The sequence below is a fragment of the Vanacampus margaritifer genome, chromosome 14, assembly GCF_051991255.1.
Source record: "Vanacampus margaritifer isolate UIUO_Vmar chromosome 14, RoL_Vmar_1.0, whole genome shotgun sequence".
Lineage (NCBI taxonomy): Eukaryota > Metazoa > Chordata > Actinopteri > Syngnathiformes > Syngnathidae > Vanacampus > Vanacampus margaritifer.
In genome coordinates, this window is record NC_135445.1 from 32,483 (window position 1) to 56,670 (window position 24,188).

General features: G+C 51.4%; 1 protein-coding gene and 1 long non-coding RNA gene across 9 annotated transcripts in view; one reads left to right on the forward strand and one right to left on the reverse strand.

Moving 5' to 3' along the window:
* The window catches only part of LOC144063957 (uncharacterized), a 25,519-nt gene continuing 1,331 nt past the window's right edge, over positions 1-24,188 (reverse strand). The window contains exons 2-5 of the long non-coding RNA XR_013296662.1: positions 14,581-21,684; positions 13,555-13,688; positions 2,086-2,163; positions 1-950 (exon numbers count right to left, since the gene is read on the reverse strand). This is a non-coding gene — a long non-coding RNA (uncharacterized LOC144063957). The remainder of the gene's footprint in view (positions 951-2,085; positions 2,164-13,554; positions 13,689-14,580; positions 21,685-24,188) is intronic.
* slc4a5b (solute carrier family 4 member 5b) overlaps positions 3,757-24,188 on the forward strand; it is a 23,217-nt gene continuing 2,785 nt past the window's right edge. The window contains exons 1-23 of one of the 8 annotated variants that reach the window (XM_077586014.1): positions 3,757-3,962; positions 4,867-4,970; positions 6,115-6,375; positions 11,157-11,286; positions 11,348-11,508; positions 12,398-12,553; positions 12,668-12,775; positions 13,233-13,288; positions 15,434-15,591; positions 17,061-17,148; positions 17,227-17,381; positions 17,488-17,613; positions 18,612-18,786; positions 18,848-18,981; positions 19,052-19,232; positions 19,582-19,672; positions 19,954-20,006; positions 20,083-20,274; positions 20,848-21,027; positions 21,127-21,240; positions 22,195-22,356; positions 23,310-23,488; positions 23,560-23,632. In XM_077586014.1, coding sequence (XP_077442140.1) covers positions 3,772-3,962; positions 4,867-4,970; positions 6,115-6,375; positions 11,157-11,286; positions 11,348-11,508; positions 12,398-12,553; positions 12,668-12,775; positions 13,233-13,288; positions 15,434-15,591; positions 17,061-17,148; positions 17,227-17,381; positions 17,488-17,613; positions 18,612-18,786; positions 18,848-18,981; positions 19,052-19,232; positions 19,582-19,672; positions 19,954-20,006; positions 20,083-20,274; positions 20,848-21,027; positions 21,127-21,240; positions 22,195-22,356; positions 23,310-23,488; positions 23,560-23,632 — 3,228 coding nt within the window. In that variant the 5' untranslated portion in view covers positions 3,757-3,771. Of the gene's footprint in view, positions 3,963-4,866; positions 4,971-6,114; positions 6,376-8,475; positions 8,531-11,156; positions 11,287-11,347; positions 11,509-12,397; positions 12,554-12,667; positions 12,776-13,232; positions 13,289-15,433; positions 15,592-17,060; positions 17,149-17,226; positions 17,382-17,487; positions 17,614-18,611; positions 18,787-18,847; positions 18,982-19,051; positions 19,233-19,581; positions 19,673-19,953; positions 20,007-20,082; positions 20,275-20,847; positions 21,028-21,126; positions 21,241-22,194; positions 22,357-23,309; positions 23,493-23,559; positions 23,633-24,188 lie in introns of those variants that run through there. The other 7 variants (XM_077586016.1, XM_077586015.1, XM_077586018.1 and 4 more) reach the window with 7 other exon arrangements.

Below are 24,188 nucleotides of genomic sequence, written 5' to 3' on the forward strand. Positions count from 1 at the left end.
GTGTGCTTTTGTCTTTGCTACATTGTGGGGCCCACACATGCATGTTTTCCCAGGTTTAACTATCATTGTGGGGACCGACTTGAAATTGTGGGGACAAGTTCAGACCTCTATTTGAGGGCCAAGACTTGGTTGTACAGTTTAGGCTTGGATTGGGTTCGGGTTGAGGTGAGGGGAAGGAATGGGGGTAGGTCATCATTTTTCATGCTTGGGGTTACGGGGAGGGGCTCGGAAAGGCATCGTGTCAATGACATGTCCCCACCATGATGCGAAGGTGTGTGTGTGTTGTGACAAGTCAGTCGGAGAAAAAGGAAAAATGCTGCATGTCATGACGTCAGGAGTGCAGTTCCGCTCACTTGCACAAGGTGGCGCACCTGCCACGAGGAAGGAAGAGCACCCATTTGCTTTGAATGAAGGCGTTGGGCTGAAAGAGTCGGACTGACGAAGGTCCGCCCATCTTTCGTTTTTTTAGGCCCATCAATGACGGACGTCGCATTTTGGTGACGAATGGCCTTGAAATGTTGGCGCTGAAAATCAAATCAGACTTTGGCAAATGTCCTTCTTGACAAATGTTAGCTGTGCATTTTCTCTGCTGGGATTCTCGGGCCATCGGAGCTCGTGTGACGGGAGAGCGGAAAAAAAAAAGGAAAGCAGAGAGCAAAAATAATAAACTCCTAATCAATCCGGTGTGGAATTGTGAAATCTTCGTCATCGTTCACTTGATGGCGTGTTTTTTCAGCTATTCATACGATTTATATTCTTTTTTTCTATTTCTAGTCTAGCTGGACGACGACTTTTTTTTTTTTAATGTAGTCAATATTTGTTTTTGTTTTGATGGTTCTTTTTTGCTAACAATTCTTTTTTTCCAGTAAAGAGAGAGAAAAAAAACCTCTCTTACCTTGATGACAATTTGAGCCTTCGTCAGAGCCGCCAAACTTTCTTGTGTGACGAGTCTTCGAAAGAGAAAGAACAACGTTTCTTTTGGGGTTCGGATGGTAAACATCAAAGCTCAGCATAAGCCAGAAAGCAAAAATGCATTGAATCAACACTCGGGTACGATCATGGCTTCAAATGGAATCAATATTGCTGCCAGACATTGAAATTACATTGAAAGGGATTTTTTGCTTATGATCAACATTGAATTTTCAATCCATCCTAACATAGAATCAATCTTGATTTTTTATTTTTTTTTTTTATATATAAATCAATATCAGGGATTCTACACGTTGCAACAATAATATTAAAGAACATTACATCACTTTTCAACCTTCATCTGCAGGGTTGAAATCTGCTTCATGCGAGGCCAAAATGATCTCGACTCTTTTTGGTTCTGCAGGAGTTGCTCAAAACGTGGACACGAAAGCCGTCCAAACACGGCGGCCATTACAATTCGTGCGCTTGATTTTGACAGCAACTTCTACACGACGACCCAAACAAGTCTCGTGTTTTGGCTCGAATGAAGTCAATTCGAAAACACGCCGTCGAGCTTGCAATGAGCCCAAGTCGGATTTACTGCAGCGCTTCCTCACCAGATTTTCAGATCCGGCCATTTTGGGGGCGGCGTTCGTCACGCGGAACGTCACGCGGAACGTCACGTTGACAACTGCTGCTTTAATGCATTCATTATCAACACAAGGTATATTTAGGAGTTCAAATGTTGATGTCATTTTGATGCCTGCAAATGTTGGCCTCTCTAACAAATCACACAAATGCCGCAGAAAGCAATAAAAAAAAAAATTAATAATTGAAATAACATGGGCCAAATATTTTCCCGTTTTTTATAGTCCCTCTTTGTGTCCGTATACTTTCACGGCAGCTCAACAGGACTTCCTGGAACTTTAGGATCCAGTTCAACATGAACACAACAGACAGGAAACGAATGATGGACTTTTCTTGCTCGTCCTGTCGAGTGCGTAACGTCGCCACGTCTTCATTTGTGGGAATTCCACCGCAACGACGATGTCGATTATCTTTCATTTCATGCTTTTCAATTTTGCTAATCAAAATAGAAAAAAAAATACATACAAACTAACTTTAGCATTTGCCAAATCCATTGCAAAGAAGTCTTATGTCGATTGTTGGGCTCACCGAACATCACGTCCTGCAGTGGCGTGTCTTTGAAGGCTCTTTTCGGTCCTTTGTCGCAGCCAGGTGAGGACAACCTTTCTGTAAATTCATAAAAAAGAAGGATAATCGAAGGCGTTCAAGAAGGCGAAGGTCGAGAGAAGGTCAACGTGTCAAACGAGGAGGCTTGAATCTCTGCAAACCCCAGCAACGATCGTCCCAATGTTTTGGATCGGACGGATTGTTTCCGCCAGCGAGAGCAAACGGCCTCGCTCGCGTCGCCGCTTTCATCCCTGAGCCTGATGACATTTGCTGCCCTGACCCGGTCAAAGGCTGGATTGACGGGTGGGGGGGGCGCTTAGTGACCGAGCTAGCGTTGAGGCCAAGACCGAGACTGGATATGTTAAACATCACTGAAAAAACGAAATGAGCAGTACTTTTTTTTTTTTTTTCAACAAATCTCAAATGAAAGCAAAATGTGTTTTGGACTCCCGAGAACGGGACAAGATGGAGTAAAAATGCCTTTGATTGCGAGACTTAAAAAGTGGTCTGGAGATGTGTGGTGGTCTGGAGACCGCTCCCCAGGACTACAAGACTAGACCGAGCCTGCTGTCTTGTCGCCGTCCAGATGGTCGTCCCGCGCGACCCCGCCGCCTTCCGCCTGACCTCGAACGACGTCCGGCAGACGACCTTGGACGGATTTCCCTCAACGACAGCCAATCGCTGCTTTGCTTTGGGAGTCTTTGTGACATTTTTGCAATCGGCCAGCAGATGTCGCTGTGGGGAGGTCGCCATTCGCAACCTTCCAAAGGATGGATTCTTTTTGCCAATCGATTGTTCCAAACGATTCCAATGTTCCAGTTCTGCCGGCGCTACCGGCGCTTCCTCGTTCCACTGCAGCGCACGACAAACACCAACCACGGACAAAAAACATCAAACACGCCCAGAATAGACAAATTCCAACCATAACAAAACGCTTGGTTTGAGCTCGTTTCAGTTTTAGCTTTGGTTTTGCTGTTTTTTAAAACGGCATCGCTTGTGCACAAAAGCAAAATGAAAACATTTTCATGAGCTCAATGAGAAAGCAGGCGGCAAAAAGCGACGTCATCTGCAGGACGCCATCACGTGCGTGTGAAACGCTTTCAAGCGTCCTCATTCCGCTTCATATCGAAATGAATTCAAATCTCATGCATTAAAAACAAAGACTGAAATGAAAGACATTTTCGCTATCATTAGTTACTTTTGGTTTTGTAAACATAACATTTCATTTTTGTTAGTTTTTAAAAAACATTTCCCTTTTTAATTTGTTAACAAAATGTTTTTTGGAACGTTAGTTTTTGTGAGCTCAAATAACCTTGGCGCTTACTTTGTGCTTCTTCTTCATCCAACTCATCTCGTTCGGCAGTAAAACATGTTGAAAATGGACTGGAGCTAATTATGGTCAATCCGAGTGATATTAAACATTGCTTTCTTCATTTGAATACGTGCTTTTGTTTTATTTGGATACTTGACTTGATAACATTTTGGGGGGTTCCGGTTTTTGGTTTGGGCCCAAAATGTTGATTTGGGCTCATCCGGAGGTGACGTGTTTTTTGCAGTTGAAGACAAATTGCGAGCGGCCGAGCTCCAATCTTGTTGACGCTCCAACCTTCTCGGTACCGTTTGGGAAGCTCAGCTTGTTGTCGGAAAACGCCGGCAACAAATTCCAAAATGGAAAGCGCGCGTCGATGGATGCCCTGCAGGGGCGCGCGCACGTGTGCGTGCACGCGCCAGCCAGCGAGCGAGCGGTGGAGTCGGCGTGTGAGAGTGCCGTCAGTTGTGGTCCGCCGTCGGGTCAGCACGCCACTTCTGCCAGTCTGCTCCTCGTTCGGACGTCTTCGTGGTCATTTTTCCTTCTTCAGGTAAGCGCGACGCACTTTGCTTGTTTGGGGAGCATCAAATATCAACACCTCAATTGCGGGCTCTTTTCTGGCAAACGTTGCGTGCGTGTGGCTCGTCGCTCGTCGCCATGGCGACCGCCTCTGGCTGGCGGCCGGGGCGTCGCCATGGTTACGGGGGCAGCCGTCACATCGGACTGTCTGAAGGCGCCGGCGAGGCTTGGCTGGCTCCCGCTTGTGCCCTTTGACCTCGTGTGTTTTTTTGCGCATGCGCCACACAATGGCCGGCGGGAGCTCAGCCAACGGAACGTCAACGCACGTGCGTGCGTGCGACCTTCACAGTGGCTGATCAGGCTTCAGCGGCTGCCTCTCATCCCCAATGACATCTATTGATTACCCGCGCGCACGCACGCACACGCACGCACGCAGGCAGGAAGTAGTGGCGTCAGGCAGGAGGCCAAGCCAACATTTGTACTTTCAAAGACGTTTCATGCGAAAGGAGCGGCTTGCAAGTCTTGCGTCGTCCACATCAATCCAAAGCAGAAACGATGAAAAGCTCCACAAAAAAGAAGAAGCACTTTCGATTGAACAATGAAAAGCAAACACGCGAAGCACATTCAAGCAACTTGAAAATTTGCTTCCCGCAAGACGACAGCGACAAGCATCAACAAGCAGCCGTTAAGCGAGCAAATGGAGTCGAACGTTAGATGAGGCATCTGAACTCGTTGGCTCCCAAAAACGTATAAACCCGTTCCATTTTACATATTGCCATGGTCCCAAAAACGTTTTGTATCCGTTTTTGGCTTCGATGCAGCCTGTGACCTGAAGAGGTGGCTTAAAGCAAAGGTAGCTATTCGGTTTGGGGCGCGGCCGCAGGGCGTGCCATGGAGTCATCGACATCTTCCCGCTTGTCCGTCTTCTCCTTCAGGATGGATCAACACGAGTGGCAGCGCGCCAGGGTCGGAGGGCACCGTCGCTACGACGACGACGAGGACGACGACGAGGGTGAGACGCTAAATGCTAATAGCGCAGGTACAATTCAACAATTCATCGGCTTCACGCGGCCCAAACAATTGCAAAGCGTTGGTCAGCAGTTGCATTGTGGGAATATCAGAAACGTTTAGAATCGTCGATGGCTTGTGAAAACTTTTGCTTCTTGTAATGACGACAACGGTCGTTATTGCGCCGTTCATTCTCATGCATTTGGCCTGCTTGGTTACGAGTCCGTTGACTCATTTAGCAGAATGCCGGAGAGAGAGCGAGAGAGCGAGAGAGCGAGAGAGCGAGAGTCGTGTTAACGAGTGCTTAGCACCTTCTAAAGCTCCCATTTTAATATTGATTTGCTCCGTAAGGTGGATTTTATTGAAAAATCTTGAAAGCTGTTCACATTATTTTGAAGTGCTTTGTACTAAATCAACAGGCATGAAGCTATTGTTAGCCAAATCATGAGCTATTGTTTTGAACAAAACCATAACTAAGTTATTTCTTTGCTACAAGTCACGTTGCGCTAATAGGCTGCTATTAAAACAAGCTGTGGGGTGTTATTAATTATTAGAATTATTATACGTGTTTGTTCTATTTACTTCCCCAATGCAACGCAATGCAAACACGTCCTCGCGGTGGAAACAAACGGCGGATCGTAAAGCTTTTGCCAGTGACGATCATAAAAGCCACACCGATTGTTATCGTTGTCAAACCACATCCGATTGTTATCGTTGTCAAACCACATCACATTTTCAAATCAAAAGAATCCTCACTCATCAAATTGCAACCATCCAAAGTCCAGTTCTTTTCAATGAGCAGATCGATAGCATACGCCAAATTGACCGCCATCTTGTGACGTCATCTCGGAATTGTCAATAAGGTAGAAACAAAGCGGCGCCACCGTGTGGCGCGGTGCCATACTGCAGATTGTTACAGCGGCACTATTTGGCAAATGGGCCATCCCGACGGTCTTTCTCCTCGGCCCATTCCACGCAATACTTCGTGTGCCCCCGAGTGAATGCTCGCATCTGCAGAAAAAAAATCAAAATAAAAAAATCCCTCAATGAAGGCGTGCTCAAGCATTCGCAGCGCGTCGTCATCAAGATAAGACGGCAGCCCTTTTGCAGTCTTTGTCTTTGGGGCGGACGGCGGCGAAGGCCAAACCCAAAGTGACCGGCTGCCGCGTGTGCAGATGTGGAGGCGGCGTACGTGGGCATCCCGCCATCCCACCGGCGGAAGCGACGGCGCCGTCGCTCGACCGAGCGGCAGCACGACGGCGAGCACGCCACTCGGCGCTCACACGGCCAGCGCCGCGCCAAACAGGACCAGCGGCCGCACACTCACCCGGCCTTCTACCACGACAGCGACCGCGACGCCGGCGACGGCGACCGCGACGCCGGCGATGACGGCGACCGCGACGCCGGCGATGACGACGACGGCGCCAACCTCTCGGGTGAGCTGCCGTCTTTGCTTTGGCTCTTCGTGCCGTCGTGTCAACAACGTGGCAATTTGGCCACATGCCGTGCGGCGGGCGGATGCTTTGCAACCTTGTCCAAATGTCAAGAAATGACAGAACGGCTGAAGGTTGAGCAGCGGCTTGCGCTCACTCGGGGATCATTTGGTGATCTAACCCACTGGTTCTCCAACCCGGTCCTCCGGTACCCCTATCCAGCCTCTTTTCCATGTCTCCCTCAGCCAACACAGCTGAGGATCAGGCTTCATGCAGAGCTTGCGTGTTGGCGACCTGGAAAACAGATTGGATGGGGGTACCGGAGGACCGGGGTCGAGAACCCCTGATCCAACCCCCCCAATTCCAAGCTGTAATGCTGAGCGTCAGTCAGGAAGTCTTTGGTGTGAGCCGGTCGGGATTCGACTCAGCTCAGCTTTATTTGAGCTTTCAAAACAACAGCTGAAAACAACGTGCTGTACAGTCAACATGAAACATCATCCATTGAGAAGGAAAACATCAACTGGAGTCAAGCAAATAAACGAGCACTAAAAGAGTCGAGTCTCGTGCCATGTTGAAGGCCAAAGGAAAAAAAAAGTGCTTTTAGGACCAGTTTTAAAAATGGACGGCTTGTCGAATACTAAAAGGCAGACTATTGCGGAGTTTTGGGCTGAAAATGCGCTCGCAGCGGATGGAGTTTGTGGTGGAGGATGGACCGGGTCTTCGGTCTCGGCTTTTGGATCAAATTCCACAAAAGGTGGCGCTCGCCCTCCCGCTTGTCACTTTGCCGGCAAGAGAAGCGGAAAAAGAGGTTCCACCCGCCGGCCCGCTTGGGGAGGAGGACTTTCCAGTGAAGGCCGGTACTTTGTGAGGCAGGTCAGGCCCGCGTTGACTCCAGTGAGGACTCATTTGGGACCCGCCGCGACCCGAACCTGATGAGCAACCCCATTAGTGGCCTGATGAAACCTCCGCCTCATTTCCGAAGACACCACATGACCACATCGATTAGTGCAACTTGTCATCATTCAAGTCCCGTCAAGAGCCAAAATTCCTCGCAAGGAGTTTCCAGAAATGTTACTTCGGGACATGAAGACGACGTCGTCGCCCTCTTTTGGTAGTCACTCGCATGTGCAATTGCTGCGGCAGCGTTTTTGTTCTGTTTGGACCGCGGATGCAAGCCCCCCACCGCAGCGGCTGGGAGGGTCTCACCGGGGCAATTTGGGGGATTTGCAATTATCGGATGCGGCCGTCTTTCCTGTTAGCGCCACCGGAGGCAGCCTGGCGATGTTGTCGCAATGCACCAGAGGGATCTGTAAAGGCAGAAGGCCAAACCGATTCTTTCCATCGGTCGGAACCTTTCCTTTTCCAGACTTTGAAAGGCGAGGCGTCGTGGAGCTCGGCCGGGTCTCGAGCCGTTCGGGTCTTTGGCGCATTGGAGCGGCTCGCCAACATTTGACAAAGTCAACAGAATTCAAGCGCTTGTCATCCATTTTCAGCACATTTGGTTTGCAAAAGGAGGCTTCAAGCATTTGCACGCGTCCAGTCGAAGCCGGGCAGCAGGAAAAAGCGGGAACCACAAAGTGATCGAGTGTCCCGGCAATCAAAAGAGATCAACTTGACCCAAAAATGCCATCAGAACGGAAATTCTGGAGCTCCGTCCCCAGGCTAACGCTAAGGAAGTTAGCATGTGGCTCTGTTCTTCTCTTTCCAAACTGCTCGTTGAACTTTTTAGACGGGCAAGTTCACAAATGTCACGTGCGAAAGGTCATCGTGCCTGCTGGGTGGGGGCCGGACTGGCTCAGGCCCACGCGGGGGCCGGACTGGCTCAGGGCTTAAGCTGATTAAAGACGCGTACGTGAGTGTTACGGGAGAGTGTGTGAGTGTGTGTGAAGGAGGAGAGTTCTCCAAAGGCTTTCGGTGCGTGTCGGCCGCCTGAGTAAACCTGGACGCTCTTTGTGGGAGCCTTCGACAAGATGGCGGCGCGGCAATCCGGTTAGCGTCTGGAGCCAGACGTCACAACGGTAACGAGTGCCCGCCGTCCGGCGCGCCGCTGCCGAGTCGCCGGCAAGCCAAACCAAGGGCTGCTGTGCGGCGGTACGAGCTTTGGACCCTCTTGCCGTCATGGCTTCCTCCTCCGAGACGCTATCGGACTCTCATGCAGGTAACGACGGCCGGGAAGACCCAACTTGCCAACACTAATACTTTGAGGGAGTTTTAGACTGTGAATTGTCAAATGGATCATGAAAAAAAAAATCGATTTCTCATCTATTGTTTAGTTCATCGACAACTAATCAATTTTCACAGGATGAATTGTTTAGGCTTTGCTGAACTTGAATTTCAGCCTCTCGGTAGCAAACATTCTCAACCCTTCTCGTTTGTTTTTCAAAATGTCGACTTTGGAAAACTTCTTTTTTTTTTTACATCTTTTTAGCCAACTAGAAAGTGAATCCTGATCAATGAATTAGCTTTAGTTGTGATGCGTTTTCTTGCTTGTGGCTTTTGTGCATCGTTGGAGTGGAAAAAGGGCCTGTTTTGCTTGCAAATTGACGCACGACATCGGAAAAAAAAACAATTCATCACAATCAGCCGTCATTGCTGTTGACATTTGCCCGGAACGCTTTGAGGTGGCAACCGGTCCGACCGGAGCGGATTCCAAGTGACTTGCCGCCTTCCTCAAATGCAGTCGGCTGTAAGTCAGCGCTTCCGACACTGCTATGGCGCGTTGGGAAATACGTTCGCTTCGTTGGTTGCTCAGATTTGCCGTTGGGTTGTTGCAAGAGTGGCTGGTGTGCGCACGAGCCCACCGGGGACACAGGGGGCGCCGGTGTACGTTTCCGTTGCGTTAGCAAATGAAGGGGGCGAGCGGCAAGCCGCCTTCCGAGTGACCACGCCCACGCTAGTGACCACGCCCACGCTAGTGCCCGGCCAGCAGAGTCGACGTCCCAATGCATCCCAACTGTCGATGCAGGCCCGCTAGCGCTACTTAGATGAGCAGAACCTGCGAGTGCAACTCTGTTAGCAGCTAGCGCTCCATATTTTGACAGTTGAGGCTGACCTTGGCGTTTGGATTCACTGGTGCCGCGTGTCGCCGTTAGCTTTAGCTTTGCTTAGCGGTTAACAAAAGTCTAACAACAAAGGGGCGCTTTGACGGGACATTTTGTTTTTATGGTCAACATTGCGCCGTGTCGATGATGTCATCATCCGATCCGTTGGTTGATGTCACACAGCTAGCTCACAATAGCCATTAGCATCGAAACCACGTTAGTGTTTTTTGAATGTCATTGAGGTTTTGTGCGGGAAGGGAGGCGATGGGGGGCGACGCGACGGGGGGCGACGGGAGGCGATGGGAGGCGACGGGAGGCGACGGGAGGCGACGCGAGGCGGCGCGAGGCGACGCGAGGCGACGCGACGAGAGGCGACGCGACACAACGGGAGGGGACGTGACGAGGCGACGTGACGAGGCGACGTGACGAGGCGACGCGACGGGAGGCGACGCGACGGGGGGCGACGCGACGGGAGGCGACGTGATGGGCGCGTGCGAGCGGCTGGAAGTGCCGAGCGCCTCCAGGCCGGCCAATCGATGAAGATCGATCCACACGCACTAATTAGAGCAGCTCGTTAATGCTGGCAAGCACAAGAAGCGCTGTCACTTGCGGATGAAAAGTGTGCTGAAGCTTGAGGCCATCTTTGACTGGACGGACGCTTTCGGCATTTGGATGATGCCGAACGCTTTTATTTGCATTTGTGGCCGACCAAGTCACGGTTCCGCGCATTCTCTGAGACGACGGGTACGCGACTTCATTGCCGTACCCGCACTCCAAAACAGGCGACACTAATGCGCCCAAATCTGTTTGCCCAGCGACAGTTGAAAAAAATCAACTGAAAACTTTGTTGTCTAGGGTTCCGTGACAACAAACGGCCATGATTGTTTTTTTTCCACCCACACTCGATAAATGTTCATTTGTTTCCTCGTCAGTACGATTCCGTCACGTTGCCGTCTGTGAAATACTTTTGACGAGGACTCAGTGGAGCTCGCGGGCTAACCGCTATCGCTACGTCACTCTTTTCCTAGCATTTCATTGCTTTCGTATGGATGGATGTTTTTTCAGTGTCGCCGGGAGCTTCAAGAGACCCCGTTTGGTCACAGCGGCGTACGGGGGAGGGAGAGAGGGTGACACAGATCCCGAATTGCCGCAGGTTTTTAATGCTTCCATCCTCCAACACACCTGATCGATACAATCAGCTGTGATAACAATCCTGATCACATACAAACGGCGTCTCCCGGGCGGGGACGCAAACACGAGACAACCAAGTGACGGGACAACTCCACAATCCGGATCTTTAGAATCAGGAATCATGAGGGAGAAGATCTTGTTGCAACATGGCCCTGGTTGACCTCTTATATTCTGCCGCCACCTGCTGGCCGTTTTTGTAATAGCTACCAGCAGGTACGAGGCTGCATCAAAGCCTTCTGAATGCTCCAGCAAAACATTCAAAATAGACCGTTTTTATACGTCTTTGGGAACAACCGAGTCAAGTAGATGAGCGCCACCGCAGCGTGAATGTGTGAGAGCGTGAAAAATGGATCCATTGCATTGTAAAGCGTCTTTGAGTGTCTAGAAAAGCGCTGTAGAAATCGGCTGCATTATTGTTTTTTGTCAGCCGTTTGTTCTGTCGCAGCGCCAGGAAAAAAAAAAGCGGCCAAAACAACCTGGGCTGTCCTTTGGCCATCGCGCAACGCAATTCAAGGCAAGCGCCGTTAGCTTGCGTCCGTCTTTTTGTTGCAGTGTCACCGGCGGCCGAGCGCCTTCGGCACATCCTGGGGGAGGATTATGGCGAGCCCACGCCCACCATCTTCACGGAGATGGACACGCTGCAGCAGGAGGGCGGCGAGCTGGAGTGGAAGGAGTCGGCCAGGTGAGCATCGGCGGCGGCGGCGCGGGTGGCGGCGGCTAACGTTTGCCGTTGCGATGGGCAGGTGGGTGAAGTTCGAGGAGAAGGTGGAGGAGGGCGGCGAGCGCTGGAGCAAACCTCACGTGTCCACGCTGACGCTCCACAGCCTGTTTGAGCTGCGCACGTGCCTGCAGACCGGCAGCATCCTTCTGGACCTGGAGGCTTTCTCGCTGGCCCACATTGTCGGTAAGAGGGCGCCGGCCCACGCAACATGCGGCGCCGCCTGGAACAGGATCGCTTTGGCTTTGCGGCCTCATTCGGTCAATCCGGTCCAAAGTCCACAACAAACGACCTCCACTGACTGACTTTTCAAGGTTTCTTTATTTCCGCTTTCAAGACTTTTTTCTTGCCCTCTTGTGGACGTGCTTAATATTTGTCAACTGTGGGAAAGCTTTCAGACTCTTGTGAAAACTAAAATAAATGAAGAAGCCCATTTTTAAAAAATAGACGTGACGTAGCATGTTGGCGTCTGAAAATAGTGTCCAAAACCGAGTCCAAGACATTGTTGAGACTAGATTACTAAAACTGAGACGAGACCAAGACTTTTGACGGTCGAGATTGAGACAAGGTCAAGAGTGCACGTCAACAACCCCAAAAAAAAAAAAAAAAACTGAAGAAAATCTGTTTTTCATGATGCTTGAAACAAAAACAAATTCTGCTGTCTTGTTCTCGAAAGGAAAAATGAAACAAATGCTGCAATCAGAAGTCCTGACGTTTTACAAAGAAAATGTGAAAGTCAGCAATTTTGCTTCAATGAAATTAAGGGAATGAAAACATTTCATTTCAAATCATTTTCTTGGACTTCACCTTAACTTTCGCACAACGTGCACAGAAAATCTCCAAATCAAAATCTCCACCGCCAATCCCGAGTCCGACCTGTCTCGAGTCCGACCTGTCCCGAGTCCGGCCTGTCCCGGACCCAGACAAGAGCAAATAAAAACTCCCTGACGTCGACCTTTCAAAAGCGGTCTCGAGACCAAGACGGACCCTGACAAGTACAAGACGACGCAACGTGCGGCGTTCGATGTGCCGCGTGTGGCCGAGACGGCAAAATTGTGTCGTGGTGTCTCCGCAGACGAGATCGTGGAGCGTCAGATCGCCGACGGTCTGATCTCGGAGGACGTCAAGGACAAGATCGTGTTCGTGCTGCTGCGCAAACATCGCCACCAGACCAAGAAGCCCATCCATCGCTCGCTGGCCGACATCGGGAAGTCCTCGTCGTCCGCCGCCAGTAAGCCGGCGCCGCGCACGCCCGCCCGCCGCTTTGCGTCTGCCGCTTGGCCCGCTACTAACACGGTGCCGCCCGCTTGCTCCGCCTCTTCACCCCGCCCCACTGGGCGCTCAGACCGCAGCCCTCAGGCCAACCTGAGTCGTAGCACCAGCACCGCCTCCGCCGTCCGCCGCTCCACCGACGACCTGTCGACGCGACACGCCGGCAGCCTGGGACGCCTGCGTGAGTCCCGTGGATGCGCGCACGCACGCACACACGCAACGCAACGCACTCCTTTGGCTCATCTTAGCTTTAGCATCTGATGCTAACACGCTAACCCTTTGCAAAGTGCAACTGCAGCTTTCCTTTTGCTCTTCTCGATGTATTTGGTGGATTGAGAATCGACACGTATGTTAGATTGCCGGCATTTCTCATCATCGAACACGTGCGTTGAAAATGCAATGAATGAGCGAATAACATTTGTCTTTGTTTGTGTCTTTGTTTGTGTCTTTGTCTTTGTTTGTTTGATCCATTTGGTGCGTTTCTTTGGAAAACGCGTGAAAAAGATTAGCGAGGAATTTGGCTGACGTACTTCGGCTTTGTTGTCCGCTTTAAGTCCCTGAGAATGGAATCCGAGCGGCGTGCACGTGCGTGCGCACGGGAATGCTTTCTCTGACGTGTGTTTGTGTTGCATTTGCAGATCCGGCGCAGAGTCGCAGCATGAACGACATTTCGGAAAAGCCCAGCTCCGACCAGGTAACGCCGCAAGTGCGTGCGTGGACTTTGGCAGCGAGTCGCCCATTTGGTGACCTCCGCCCCTCCCTCAGCTTTGGCCTCGCTCCTAATCTGTGAGCGGCCCACACAAAGCTGAGGTGACGGACGGACGCGTTTCGGCCACCAAATGCACGCAATGAATTCAAACGCGCGCCACACGCAACAGTTTGACGGGAACCAACAGGAAAAGCCACAACGCAAGTGAATGGAGAACGCTTGACGATGTCACGACCGCAATGTTGACTTACAAAAGCGGCGTCCGCGTCCACTTGACCGCGCGCGGAAACAGGACAGCCAAAGAAGAACTCCGCCGTCCGCTGGGAAGGACCCGAAGAGGAAGGAAGACAATCGCGTCGGCATCGGCGAGCCTTTGAAAGGTCCACTGAAAAAGAACACCAAAATAATGACTGGCGTGTGAAAACTATCAGAAAGCTTTTCCAAAACCATTTTGAAACTGATGAAGACTCAAATGAAGGAAATTGTTCATCCAGATCCAATCAGACTTGCCGGAACCCGCGTTGAAGCCCAGACGGTCCGCGCTCTCCTTTCCAGCACTTGAAGTGTTCTCAAAGTCAACACTACTTTCCGTCCATCCTGACGTCACAGGATCGCGAGTCGGCCCAACTTTCAACCGTGTTTCGATTGCGTTTTCACCAAATGTCGCCCTCAGCTTCCTCGAACCCGACTCGAGTAAGCAAAACGAATGCGGAAGATTGAGCTCAACGCTCGCGTTACACGTTGAAACGTTTGATCAGTGGAATCGATCGGATGACAAACATTTGCGCTAGCTGCTAGCGCTAGCATGCGACAACAAGGATTCCAAACATTTGCGCTAGCTGCTAGCGCTAGCATGCGACAACAAGGATTCCAAACATTTGCGCTAGCTGCTAGCGCTAGCATGCGACAACAAGGATTCCAAACATTTGCGCTAGCTGCTAGCGCTAGCATGCGACAACAAGGATTCCAAACATTTGCGCTAGCTGCTAGCGCTAGCATGCGACAACAAGGATTCCAAACATTTGCGCTAGCTGCTAGCGCTAGCATGCGACAACAAGGATTCCAAACATTTGCGCTAGCTGCTAGCGCTAGCATGCGACAACAAGGATTCCAAACATTTGCAAAAGTTGTTTTTTGCAGTATGGAGATAAAAGTGCAGCGAGTAGCGCGCTAATTAGCATTAGCGAGTCAGACTGGAGTAGATCATTTCAATTCCTTGCAAACTGACATTCAAAGACTGCCACCCCTAATTTTTACCATCTTACAATGACACTTACCCTAATCAAAACGGTCAGAACACACGATGGCAGACTTTGTCGGTTGGAAATCCTTTCCATTTGTTTTTGCAATTCCGGACCCTTCTTTGTCTGTTCTCATTCCACATTCCATGGACCTGCGAAAGACACACCAAGTGGGGCACAGGACGTCATGTGAATACTATCGGCAGCGTTTGAAAAGTTAATGAGGGACATATTGCACAACATGATCGCTAGACCTTTGGTCAAACCCGTACGCCGCGATGTGTTCTCGAACCAGAACGGACTTTGTTGGCAACAGCTGCCCGCTGCCAGGTTGTTGTTCTCGATTGTCATACGAGGAAAAGTCAAGTTGGCGGCACGGCGGCTGGCTGGTTAGCTCGTCCGCCTCCCAGTCCCGAGGACGTGAGATGGAGTCCGGGCTTGGGCCTTCCTGGGTGGAGTTTGCATGTTCTCCCCGTGCCTGCGTGGCTTTTCTCCGGGTACTCGGGTTTCCTCCCACATTCCAAAGTCATGCTTCATTGAACACTCTAAATTGTCCGCAGGTGTGATTGTGAGTGTGGATGGTTGTTTGTCTCTGTGTGCCCCGCGATTGGCTGGCGACCAGTTCCGGGTGTACCCCGCCTACTGCCCCAAGCCAGCTGGGATAGGCTCCAGCGACCCCCGCGACCCTTGTGAGGACAAAGCGTTTAAGAAAATAGATGGATGGATGGAAAAATCAAGTTCAATTAAAACGCGTGTGAAAGAGGTCCTCCCATTTCCCATTACACTTGAAAGCATCGTGCGCAAATGCAGCGGAGGGTCTCCTGGTGGAGGGTGTCGGTACTGCGCCAGTGCAAGACTGACTTAGTTGCGGGTGTTGTTTCTTTTGCAGATGAGGAACAAATTCATGAAGAAGATCCCCCGCGACGCTGAGGCGTCCAACGTGCTGATCGGTGAGGTGGATTTTCTGGACAAACCCTTCGTCTCCTTCGTGCGTCTGGCCCAGGCCACCACGCTCGGAGGCCTCACTGAAGTCCCGGTGCCCACAAGGTGGGTGACTCGTCGCACTCTGCTTCAAAACACTGAAGAAGAATTTTCAGAGTATTTGATGTACAAGATCTCAACTTGCAAACACAGTTGACCAGGAGTCCACTTTTCTGTTGAAAGGCTTTTCCCCCCTTTTTTTATTGCCTCACTTCTTCATTCACTGAGGTTAAAAAGCAAAGTAGAGGAAGAAAAAAAATTGTCAAAGGGTGTAGGGTGTGAAAGTAAAAAAATAATAAAAAGTACAGATAACAAAGTCCAGTGGTATTTCGACTTACGAGTCAACACTCCAAATTGTCCATAGGTGTGATTGTGAGTATGGTTGTTTGTCTCTGTGTGCCCTGCGATTGGCTGGCAACCAGTTCAGGGTGTACCCCGCCTACTGCCCGAAGCCAGCTGGGATAGGCTCCAGCACCCCCGCGACCCTTGTGAGGAAAAGCGGTCAAGAAAATGGATGGATGGATGGATGGAGTCGCATTCATTCTGTAACCAAGTTGTACAAATCAACTTGTACATGAAATGCGTTCCCGCATTGGAATGCAGCGAAATGGCATCTTGTCACGCGCTCCAGCCGATGCATAATTATTCGGGTGTTGATGGAGAAGTCAGAGAAGGTCAGAAGGGGCTGCGCTGTGAGATCTCCAGAAAGCCGAGGACAGGCGACCCACTCAGGAACCGCGTGAGTGGTATGTTGAACTAGTCCGGACAAGTTTGAGGTGAGGTGGGCTGATCCAGGAGGTCGGAGTGCATCAGGGATTGGCTCTAAGGGCCTTCCTCTTTGCACTAAGAATGGATGAGGGACAGCTAAGACTGGAATCCACATGGACTGTGAGCTTTGCATTTGTGATCCGCATCAGAAAGGACAGGAACTCTTAATTAGCCAGAATAAAACACAATGTGTGTGTGTGCGCGCGCGTGCGTGTGTCAACAATAAGCTAGCTAGAAGGGCAAAGAGATAGCACGGGTGGAGGACTTGAACTACTTGGGCTCAACAGTCCAGAGCAATGGCAGGCGTAGTGAGCAGGTGAAGAAACGGACGGCAGCAGGTGGGATGCCAAGTGTCAGGTGTGCAAGGCCAGGTACACACATGAAGACAATTGGGCTGCCGTTGTCCCAATTTTGCCCTCTTCCGACCACGACTATCTTCAGGTATTTCTTGTAAGGCAGAGGTGGGCAATCTCGGTCCTCGAGGGCCGGAGTCCTGCAGGTTTTGTAGCTTTCTCACTTCCAACACAAGCTGATTCCAATCAACAGGATCGTTATCAGGCTTATGCAGAGCTTGCTGATGAGCTGATCATATATCAGCTGTGTTGGAGAAGGGCAACACGCAAAACCTGCAGGACTGCGGCCCTCGATGCCCACCTCTGTTGTAAGGCCTCGCTCACATTTTGGCTCGCAGCACAAAAGCGAAAAGTGGAAGGCGCAGTATCACCGCCGTTGAGGGTTTCCATGAGTGAGCAGGACGTGTCTTACAGGTTCCTCTTCATCCTGCTGGGTCCTCACGGCAAGACCAAGTCCTACAATGAGATTGGTCGCGCCATCGCCACCCTGATGGTGGACGACGTGAGTTGCGCCCCGGGGTGCTCCTACGCAGCCGTTCGCCAGCGACTCGTTTGACGGGGCGTATCTTTGTGCCGCCAGCTGTTCAGCGACGTAGCCTACAAAGCCAGGGAGCGTGAAGACCTGATCGCGGGCGTGGACGAGTTCCTGGACGAGGTCATCGTCCTGCCTCCGGGAGAATGGGACCCCAAAATCCGCATCGAACCCCCCAAGAAGGTTCCGTCGGCGGAGATGAGGCAGGAGCTTTGTGCCGTCTGACGTCCGTCAGCGCCGCCAGACGCGCTGCCAGACGCGCCGCCAGACGCGCCGCTCAACCCAGTCTTGCTCTGCCCCCTTTTCTAGGAAGTCGGTGCTCAACCTGAACGAGTTGTCTCAGATCAATGGCGCGGCCGGGGGGGCAGCCGGCGGAGAAGACGAGCAACTTCCTGTTCAGCACGAAGTCGGCGAAGAGCTCAAGTTCACTGGCAGGTAAGACGTCTGGAGGTCCCGAAGTGAAAGCGGGAGCGTGACAGCGACTGCTTGTTTGTTAGACCACGAGGTGCCAAACTCAGTTAGCTTCAGGGGCCACATTCACCCCACTTTGATCTCAAGGGGATCTCAAAAATGCTATGAAATGGGCACAAAAGTCTGGACAACCTCGCAATTATACAAATACATCATCAATTGATGTGAATGGCTTCCGATTGCACTTGCATCAGAATGAGTTGGCCACTGCTGGTCTCGGCGATGACGCGAGCAAGGTTCGGACATTGGCGACCTCGGAAGCACAAGATTCCAATTCAGTGACTTTTATCGGATCCCTTTCATACGGAATGTTTTGTTTTCTCTAAATGCTCGCCTTCAAAGTGTATCGTTGCGCACGCATGACCGGCCGACGGCTCATCCGCTGCGCGAGGTTTTTGTTTTTTTGAAGGTGTACTATTTATTTCTCATGGATCGTTCACAGGAAAGCCCCGTTAGCAGCTCAGCTGTCAAGTCAAATGTGCCTCGTAAGACGAATCGGACGAAGCGTCATCATCTTCCTCGTCATCAGCATGCCCGTGATTGTTTTCTCACTGCATCTAAAGCCATGACCGTTACGAGCGCAGCAAAAAAGGGCAGACTGGAGCAGGCGCCCGCTATCAGCTCTGGTCTTGCTCAAGGGCACTGCAGCCGTGAGTCCGGGCGACGTTGGGGCCGGCGGTGCGTTGCCACATCCTATCCTATGATGAAGCCGATGTTATGTTTTCTGCCGCTCGGCGACTCGAGCTGGGGTCCCCGTTAGCTGCCCAGAACTGTACGCCCCTTGTGAGGAACTCTTTGGTATTTCCGCGTTGATTGCCAGGTTTGCAGAGTGTCTAAAGTCTTGACGGGAGTCGACACTGAGATGACAAGCGCGCAAAGCCAGGCTTAGGGTTAGGCTTGCAGGCAAACGGGAACTTATCGGGTTCCAAGAACGTTCCGAGCTTTGTTCTTCCTGCCTGAAGGCTCTGCGGCGGCCTGTGGTTGGACGTGAAGAGGAAGATGCCGTGGTACTGCAGCGACATCTACGACGGCTTCCACATCCAGACCGTCTCGGCCGTGCTCTTCATTTACTTGGGCTGCATTACCAACGCCATCACCTTCGGCGGCCTGCTGGGCGATGCCACCGACAACTACCAGGTGAGCAAAACGTCTGGTCCTGGGGTGTCGGAGGCCTTCTCTGAGGCCGGCTTGTCTTCAGGGTGTGATGGAGAGCTTCCTGGGGACGGCGTTGGCGGGGACCGTCTTCTGTTTGTTTGGCGGCCAGCCGCTCATCATCCTCAGCTCCACCGGACCCATTCTCATCTTTGAGAAGCTCCTCTATGAGTTCTGCAAGTAAGACCGAGGCAGAGGGAGGTGAGCGACGGGCCACGCGTGACCACGGCGCCGCCGTCTTTGTGTCCAGGAACAACGACGTGGACTACATGGAGCTGCGCTTGTGGATCGGGATCCACTCGTGTCTGCAGTGCTTCGTCTTGGTGCTGTCGGACGCCAGCTACATCATCCAGTACATGACCCGCTTCACGGAGGAAGGCTTCTCCAGTCTCATCTCCTTCATCTTCATCTCCGACGCCATCAAGAAGATGGTCCGTCTCACTCGCACGCGTCACCTGCTTGCCGTCAACGGCAATGCCATCACCTGCCGCCTACTTGCCAGCACTTCCTGTCACTTCCTGTCGCTTCCTGTCGCCCATCGTCCACCGGCTCCACACAAAGCACATCCCTGCCATGTCCTGCCCCGTAGCGGCCCCTCACCTGTACCTTCTTCCTACCTGACAGCTTGCTGTCACTCTTTCCACCCAAAGCACGAGCTGCCACGTCACGTTCCTGCCAGCCGAGCTGCCACTAACCTGCCCGTGAATGGCCACAGTCGCTGCCATGACATGTTAGCACCTTAGCATGCGAGCTAGCTGTGACCCTGGTTTTTGCGTGCAGGTGGGAACCTTCAAGTATTACCCCATCAACCGCACCTTCAAGCCCGACTACGTCACGTCCTACAAGTGTGACTGCGTCCCTCCGGACCAGGGTGAGTCCTCCTTCCAGGTTCTGAAGACTTGCTCTTCCCGGTCTTCATCTTTACCTTTTGTATCCCTGCTTCCTCACGGGGGCGTGGCCTGAAAACGTGAGTAAAAATCTCAGCTCTGTCCTCGGTCTTTACTAATCAATCAGTTTCATCCTGGGTCCAATTGAATCTTCTCCTCCAGTATCAATGTCACTTCCTGTTTCCTGTCACATCAATGTGACTTCCTGTTTTGTGCTTCGATATTCTCTGACATCATCGTCACTTCCTGTTACCTGCTTCTCCAGCACTCCCCTGGAACATTTCAGCTCCTCTGGTCGATGACAACATGTCCCTTCTGGTGAGTGACCGTCTCCTCATTCTTCGTGAGTCAGCCATGAGCGTAACGAGCAATTGTGGCACGGGTGCCGCCGCAGTTCAACATGAGTGAGCTGGACTGGACTCAGCTGAGTACCAAGGAGTGCGTCAAGTACGGCGGCGCCCTGGTGGGCAAAGCGTGCAAGTACGTGCCCGACCTGGCCCTCATGTCCTTCATCCTGTTCTTTGGCACGTACTCCATGACCGTCACGCTCAAGAAGTTCAAGTTCAGCCGCTACTTCCCCACCAAGGTGAGAACCGGGCACGACCGGATCACCTTTGCCCGCCGGTTAACCCGCACGTGACCCCCAGCATGGCCAGCTTTTACCGAGAATGTACTAAGATCACACGGCCGTCATTTTCATAGGATTCCATTAATGGACTGAAGCGGGTTTTCGTTTGTCGGTCGGGGTCAGTACAGACGGTCCTTCTCAGTCTGCGTATTTTGACGAGGCTTTGCGTCATAGAGCACCGGTCGAAAACGGAAGTTCCCGCCTCTGCAAAAACGCAAAGAGCGTCTTGGGAACGCCTGATGCAAATGATTGGATCTGATTTGAGACACGCAATGGCAAGCAAGGACATTTTGCCATGAAAAGTCTGACAAATAACACGATTATTACAAATCATCCCCGTCAATAATTCAAATTCTCACATCAAGTCAAATGAAATTGATGATCGGCATGAGTAAATTGTCTTTGGTGTTAATGATCAAGTGACATGAGAACATACGAAGCACGCTAGCCAAATGCTAGCGTAGCCTAGCAACCGTATCAGACAGCATGTTGCCTCTCTCCGGTGACCCCCACCCCCTTTTCCCGCCACAGCTGCGTCAGCTGATCAGCGACTTCGCTATCGTCATCTCCATCCTTGTCTTCTGCGGACTGGATGTCTTTCTGGGCCTGGACACGCCCAAACTGCACGTTCCCATGCACATGAAGGTCCCCGAATGCCTCACATGCCCTTTGTATAAAACCCGAGAACCCCTCAACGTAGCATGTAGCTATGTATGGCATAATCGTATTTCATGATGCTGATTGTGAACATTTAACCAACAAATCTTGGCTTTCTCCTCTTCACTGTGTGTGTGTTTGTGTGATGCTAAGCTAAGGAAGCTAATCAGTGATTTTGCCATCTTCATGTCAATCATGTCCTTTGTGGCTCTGGATATGTTGATGGGTTTAGACACGCCCAAACTGATCGTTCCCACTGAGTTGAAGGTACCTCGCCGCTCCACTTCACTTTAGCCAGCATGCTAACTTGATTCTGTCTTGTCATTATCGTTGTGATTTATCATCAGTACTATTTATACTGTGGCGTCCCGAAAGAGTTCACGGCGCTTCACTGATCCCTCATTTTGTGTGGATTATTATTTTAATCATGGACTCGTCTGTTGATTATTCTTTCGATTCATCGACAAATCACATTGAGAGAACATCTTTTCATTTCCATGATTTGAATGAGTATAAAATGCGTATAGCATGAAAGCATTTGTTGAAAATGTTGAGTCTGGTTGGGTTGGCCACTTCAACCGGCAGAGTTCTACAAAAATATCCTCTAAAAGTCCTCGCGTCGGGTCTGAGGAGGAAGGAAGGAACGGAATGCAGGGATTTAATGATGTCCAAATCAGCCAAAGTGACTAGTGGAGCCACGGAGCTGCTCCACTAGAAAGAAAAAAAGAAAGAAAAAAAAGAAAATGGCTTTGACGTGATTTGGAAGTCGAGAACAAGTGAACGATTGGACTCTAGTCTGCTTTTCATATAGGAATCCAGTTGTTGTGTTTTCTTGGACCCGCCCTTCACACAATCAAACACTAGAACAGGGGTAGGGCAACCCTGGTCCAAGGGAGCCGCACACTGCACTGCCTACTGGTGGGTCGCAGTCCTGCCTGATTTCGATGTCTCCCTCCTCCAACATGGGTGAGGATCGTTATCAGGCTTCTGCCGACGAGTTTGCTGATCATTTGAATCACCTGTGTTGGAGGGGGGAGACATGTAAAAGACGCAGGACCAGGGTCGCCTACCCCTGCACTAGAAGAAGGCTGGCACGATTATTCAAAGTTCGCCGGGATTTCCTCAGGTGTGAGTCCGAAAGCAAGTGAAGCTGCGTGAACCCTTTCCCGATGCGGCGCCCAACGTGTGTGAATCCCAATTAAAGCGCAGCTTGTTTCGCAGCCCACGCGCACCGACCGCGGCTGGCTGGTCATGCCGTTTGGCAAGAATCCGTGGTGGTGGTACCTGGCCAGCTTTGTGCCGGCACTGCTGGTCACCATCCTGATTTTCATGGACCAGCAGATCAGCGCCGTCATCGTCAACCGCAAGGAGAACAAGCTCAAGGTGAAGTTCATTTGCTGCTCCTTCAGCCGCTGCTTGGGTTAGGGTTAGGGTTAGACCTTTCAGGCTTCTTGGCTTCTATTTCATTCATGTTGCATCGCAAGCGATGCCAGGTGGCTCGTGAGTGGCCACTTTGGACAGGAGAGACATCAGGACGTCCACGTAAGCAGAGCCGCCAAAACTCGTCCCTATTTTGTTACTACTGGCGGCTAACGCGATTGTTGCAGATATTTTTAAAAATCCCGCATCTGAAATGAAGGCTGGCTGTCGGGCCACCGGGACGCTGACTGCTACGCCTTTCAGAAATCAATATCATGACAGGAACACGTAAGCCGCGTGCCCACATTGAACAGCCGGCCGAGCGCATGTTCCGCCGGCTGTTGCTAATTGGCAGACGAGTGCACGTCGGCGTATCCAAAAGAGGGAAGATTGCGGGCGGGGCTGGCGGCGTGAACATGACGGGTCATTCCCTTGAAACAGATGACAGTCTGGACATGGCGGAAGGCAGAAAACCAAGGAGGGGAAAAAACGGATTTGTTGCTCTAATACAAAACTGCAAGCAGTCTTGCACGTGTTGGGCAACAAGCGGCCATTTTGGGACCGCCCTCGCCCCACGTCGCCGAGTGAGGAAATATCACGCTGATGATAACAATAACGATGCGTTGAATGAGCGATTGTCGCATTGAAAATCGGTCTTGTCAGCCAGCTCACATGTCCGCGGCTGAGCGACATCAAATCAACCAAACATTTTCTGCCCAATTAATCGCGATTGATTTGAAAAAGAGTTTTCACGCGGTGGAGCCAATCAGTGCAACGTGATCAATCTGAAGGGCCGAAGTCAGAAAGGACCAAATCAGACAAACGTCCCCACCCTTGAAATCTTTGAGGCGAGGTGGACACAAAAGCCAGCGAAGGGTTAACGTGCATCTCCGCCCCCGCTCCCCCCTCCCCTGCAGAAAAGTTGCGGGTACCACCTGGACCTGTTCTGGGTGGGCATCCTGATGGCGGTGTGCTCCTTCATGGGTCTGCCGTGGTACGTGGCCGCCACCGTCATCTCCATCGCGCATATCGACTCGCTCAAGATGGAGAGCGAGTCCAGCGCCCCCGGGGAGCAGCCCCAGTTCCTGGGGGTCCGGTAAGAAAGACAAGCCCGCCGCGCCATCATCTTTCTTCTCCTTATTGACTCTCTCTCTTTCTCACCGCCAGCGAGCAGAGGCTGACCGGAACGCTGGTCTTCGTCCTCACGGGACTTTCTGTCTTCCTTGCGCCCGTCCTGCAGGTCAGTCTTGAGGGCGGCCTGATCCGCTAGACAAAATCTGCCTGCTGTGATTCTCAAATCGCATCCGCTTCATCGAGCCGATCGTCTTTCTCCACCCAATCGGTTTCTGCAACCTCATCTGCTTTTCCCAAGCTTCTCTGCAACTAAAACCCAAATTGTTTGGTGAAGCCAACCTTCTTCCGTGACCCGGTCTCTTCCCGGAACCTGATCTGCATTCGGCATTCTGCTTTACTTGTGAAACCCAATCGATCCTCTTCCGCAAACCAATCAAACAAGATACAAATGACATATGTGACTTGTCGCACCCGTGTGACCGCTCCGTGTGGGACTTAGCCGGAAATGGCGGCTGCTTGGGTTTTGGGTGCTTTAAGCGGCACACACATTCACCCATTCATACGCCAGTGGCCAGCGGCCGCCATGCAGGGCGCTGCCAGGTCCCACCGAGGGCAAGTTAGGCTTCATTGTTTTGCTCAAGGGCACTTCGATACATAGCATGCCTTTACTTGATGAGCCTTCTGCTGATGACTTAGCATCGCATGCTAACAACAATCATGTC